This window comes from Penaeus chinensis, chromosome 5 (assembly GCF_019202785.1).
Source record: "Penaeus chinensis breed Huanghai No. 1 chromosome 5, ASM1920278v2, whole genome shotgun sequence".
Classification (NCBI taxonomy): Eukaryota; Metazoa; Arthropoda; class Malacostraca; order Decapoda; family Penaeidae; genus Penaeus; species Penaeus chinensis.
This window is the reverse complement of record NC_061823.1, coordinates 6,142,794-6,147,374: the sequence shown is the minus strand read 5'-3', so window position 1 is coordinate 6,147,374 and position 4,581 is coordinate 6,142,794. Positions and strand designations below refer to the sequence as shown.

Genomic DNA, 4,581 nt, shown 5'->3' with positions numbered 1-4,581 from the left:
CATGGCTGCTGGTGAGTGAGTCAGAACATAAGTATAGTGTCTCTCTATATTATATATAATAATCAGTATAGTTTAGAAAATAGCAAGGATTCAGTTATTACACTGGCCTTGAGTTTGATAGGCTCAAGTTATACCATTTATCAGAGTCTACCAGTTTATATATATTTTTTTTTTATTGTGCATTGTGAGTGTAAATCATAGGTTAAAAGAGAGAGAGGGAGAGTGATAGATATTGTACACAAAAATTCTAAGAAAAAGGAAATTTAGTATAGAATGTGATTTTAAAATATTATGTATCTTCCACCCTTCAGGCATTGTAACCAGTTTCTTCAGCGAGGGCAGTGACTGGAAGGAGTGGCTGGTGATTGTTGACCTGCCACTGATGATATTAACGGCAACAGTGACAGGATTGGTGGCAGTGACTCTTGCTCTGTTTTCACAAATTTTCCAGATTTTTGTCACGGAGGTATGAGAGGGAGCGATTTTTGCTAGGACTTTGCCTCTTCTAATAAATTTTACACTTTAGTATTTATATTTCATAGGGATGTAATGAAAAACTACCTGAGAATATTTGTTTGCAGTATCATCTCAACAAGAAATTCTTAGGATTGATTTAAAACTGCAGCATATATGTTTGATAGCATCGAAATATTCAGAATCGGTCTCTTGAATTACATAACCAAACCTCTAAAGTATAAATGTATTTCTATAAATTATCTCACCACCAGTTTTTCACCAAGCCTCTTGCATACTTGCAGCCAATCCAGATTCCATTGGCTACAGGAGAAGATCTCAACAACACAGAATCGGACGGAGATTCTTGGAGGTTGTGTCATGCGCTGAGCTCCTCTGGACTCCTCCAGCTCTTGGCCTTTTGGGACCTAAAGTTGTTAGCGTCCTCAGATCCTAGGGTTTTCGTGAGGCGTTCGCAAGTCTTTGCTATCAGTCAGCCAGGTAAATTTATTTTCTTTATTATTTTCGTCCTTCCTTCCTTCCTTATTTGTGGATAATTACTGTTTTTGATTCTGTGAGTTTGTGAAGACCTGTTGAATTTTGTAATTGCCAAGAAACAGAATAAGAAAAAATTAGTTTTAAAAGTTTGACTTTCTATCTTTGTCAGTTGGCCATTTTTTTCTTTTCTTTTACTTTCTTTCTATCATTTTATTTTCTCTCTTTTCCTATGTTGTGGAAATAGCTCCCATATGGAAATGGTCTTTTTTCTTATTCTTATTCTTCTTGATGGTTCCCTTACAAGAAAAGCTATATTGATTGAATATGAAAATCACTTACTTTGGAATGTCTGACTGGTTTCTTTTGATGTGATTCAGTGTCCTAAAAGAATGTTTTTTAATTAATTCATTCATTCATCCTTTTCTGAAGGTGGACATCCACGTAACTGGCTGGGCATCATGAACCCATCCCTGAACCTCATCCGTAAGTTTACTGAGCGTTTAAGAAGACAGAACTGCCCTGAGGATATGCCCCCGCCCCCTAAGCCAGTGGATCCCACTTCTGCCCCAACAGATGTCAACAAAAATGAGGTTACCAAACCTGCTTCTCCGCCTCTGAAGGAGAGAATCATAGAGGCATGTCTATATCAGCATTCAGTTTTATTACTAGTAGTATTAAATAATAAATAATTATAGTAATAAATAATTATTCTTGTCATCATTCTTCACATTTATCTTTTTTATTATATCTATATAAAATGGACTTTGCTTTTTCTGTTTTTCTCATCCTCTCCATGAATGATAAGTAAGTGAGTGATTTAATAAGATTAATTGTCTTTGCAGATGCTAAAGGGCCTGAAGAAATATCCATTCTTCGGGTACTTTTTAAGCGAGCTACCTGATGCTGCCTATCGCAGCATTTTTGCAGAGGCATTACCAGTTATTTGGGCTGTACAGGGTAAGATGTAATTTTAGGATTATGGATACAAATAGAATTTAGATGGTATTCTTGAAATATATATTATACATTACCCATAAGATTGCTTCTTCTTGCAGCAGCAAGGTGAAGCAATTTTTGGCTGCAGTTTTTAGTAAGGCAGTGTCTTGAATAAGGGCTTTTATTTGTAGCAACGTTGTCCAGTGGTTGCTGCTTCAGACAACTACTTGGGTGGGGGCTTTATTTACAAAGCAAGCTGTCACTTGGTGCCTCAAGATACTGCCGCTGTCCCTTATTGCTCATTGACATTCAGGGGTTAGATATCACTTTCTGAGCACTTTCTTGTCACCCTTCGAACACTTGCTAAAGTCTGGGGTGGCAAGAGTTGCTTGTATATAACTAAATAGGAAGTTGCCCATATTGGGAATTGATTGCCTCGTGTTCAGTTTTTATAGACCTGACATGAGTCTTATCCCCACACAGCATTTGGAGACTTAATTGCAGCCTCATACAAAGAGGACAAGTATGGTGTGGTGCAGCGTAACATTCCTGACATCTTGATTGCTTTCATTCACTTACAAAAGGTAAGAGTCTTTAAGTTGACTAAACAACCAATAAACTCCTAAAATGAAGACAGATTTCCATGATCCTGTAATTCTCTTCTCCAATAAAGCTTACTTACATAAACAGGTGGTAGATAGTCCAAGCAGAGGAACCATGGGACGAAGAGCAGGTGCTGGGGAGACTTTGCCAGTTGAGTTGCAGCTGAGGAAGGCTCTGAGGTCCACTTTGAGGTCGGCCTTGTACACAGTGACAACCACTTTTGGCTCTTCAGTGCTGTAAGTTCTCTTTCAGCTGATACGTTTTGAGTCCAAAAGTCCAAAAAGATTTTCTTTGTACATTCACAATGTTCACTGTAAAGCACACAATAAAAGTGACAAACGTTTGTGCTCTGCAGTTACATTTTACCTATATTATTTTTTAATTTTTGCTTAGCCTAAATCAAATTTATGAAGATAAAATATTCCCATAAGATTTTTTTATCAATATTTCAGGTAGTTAGGACAACAAGAGAGTTTCAGGACTTTCTTCCTCGGAAGATTCATTTCAAAATTAACAAACATTAATATTCTTTATTGATTCTTTTCAGAGAGTTGCAGGTATCTGCTGAGTGCCAGAGTAAGTTGCAGTCTTACTTGGATTTTAAAGAAGGATGAACTATGAAGTGATCTCGTCTTGGATAACTGTCAGCGAAACCCACACCAAAGGATGTAGTAGAAGTGCAGAGGCAGGAGTCTACTTGAAACTGTGAAAGGGTTGAAATTTGTGTAACTCATTTTCTGAATTGAATCCTTTGTTCCTAAAAATAAAGCATTATATGGACCCACATATGACTTGGCTTGATTTGCTTGTTGGGTTGCGTAAATGCATAAAAATAATTGTATGTATTTAGCATCGTTATCTGCTGTAATTGGAGGTGTTGCAACAGATTATGTGCTGCTTTAGGATATTTTTTATGTTCAACAATAATGATGGATCTATTTATAAGGAATGTGATATGTTTGGCATTTTTCTTATTGTAGACAAATAGATCCTTTTAAGTTATGATGTGCTATGTGTACTGAGCTGGTTTTACAGCACATTAAAAGTGAATTGTTTATATTTCCCAAATGTTTCTGTATAAGATTTTAAAAAGAAAATGCATTCATTTATTTGGAAATATTAAAAACCAGTGAAGTTAGGTTTTAGAATTTCATGTTAATATTTTTGTCCATGGCATAAAGAACAAAGGAAGATGAAGTTCAGGTATATCTGAATATTCTTTCACCATACATGTATCTTCTTTGTATATAACAATGGCTTAGGTTTGTATTTTTTCCACTTGAAAAATAAAGTAATAATTGTATTTGTAATTTTGTTTTACCACTGAATATCTTTTTACTAGGTGATATACATATTGCACTCAGAATGATCATTGTAGATTACAAATACTGTAGTGTAGAAATATATATAGCACTGTCCATTTTTCAGAATCTTTACCTGAAAAAAGAAGTATCAAAGTGAAGGTATCATATTATATGTGGTACTTGGTTTATTCATTGACAGTAGCTGCAGCCATCAGAGCATTGCATTGTCTCATGGCTAAAGGAGTAAACTTAATTCCATACAATTAATACAAAGCACATTGCACATTTTAAGTGGATGTCATTCCAATGTTTTCTTGTTTTGCCTTACCTATATATACCATGCAGGTAAATGTTTGTAGCATCCTTCAGGCTATTTTGAGATATTAGATGACCCATTGGAAATGTATGTAGGAACGACTATGACTAATAATCAAACAGATGGAAACCAAGCTTTTCAAGCACTAATTTATATATCAACGACACAATAAGTTCAGCAAGTACTATAGAAGTTATTAACACAAACAGGAACCAAATCCTATAAAGATCTGTAAACGAAAAAAATATTTATATTTACCGAAATATATTCAAACGAAAACATCTGACTTGCAAAAAACAAATTATACATGCCCCCTTGTCATGATAACAATACATTACTAGTATTTTCTCAGATCACTCAAGAAGTACTCCTTATCCAGCAACCCTTTTAATGAGGACTTCCAGAACCTTTAAATGGGGTCTAATCCAAATGAATAACAGTAAAGGACGAATGCTGAAAGTAATAGCCATT

General features: G+C 35.3%; 1 protein-coding gene across 1 annotated transcript in view; it reads left to right on the top strand.

The window, feature by feature from the left end:
* LOC125025704 (nucleoporin NDC1-like) overlaps positions 1-3,793 on the top strand; it is a 10,256-nt gene extending 6,463 nt beyond the window's left edge. Inside the window, exons 4-11 of the mRNA XM_047613826.1 lie at positions 1-11; positions 312-466; positions 759-954; positions 1,381-1,586; positions 1,794-1,908; positions 2,371-2,471; positions 2,578-2,726; positions 3,038-3,793. The exon at positions 1-11 is cut by the window's left edge and continues 231 nt beyond it. Of these exons, the coding sequence (XP_047469782.1) occupies positions 1-11; positions 312-466; positions 759-954; positions 1,381-1,586; positions 1,794-1,908; positions 2,371-2,471; positions 2,578-2,726; positions 3,038-3,104 (1,000 nt within the window). The 3' untranslated portion in view covers positions 3,105-3,793. The remainder of the gene's footprint in view (positions 12-311; positions 467-758; positions 955-1,380; positions 1,587-1,793; positions 1,909-2,370; positions 2,472-2,577; positions 2,727-3,037) is intronic.
* The last annotated feature ends 788 nt before the right edge of the window (positions 3,794-4,581 follow it).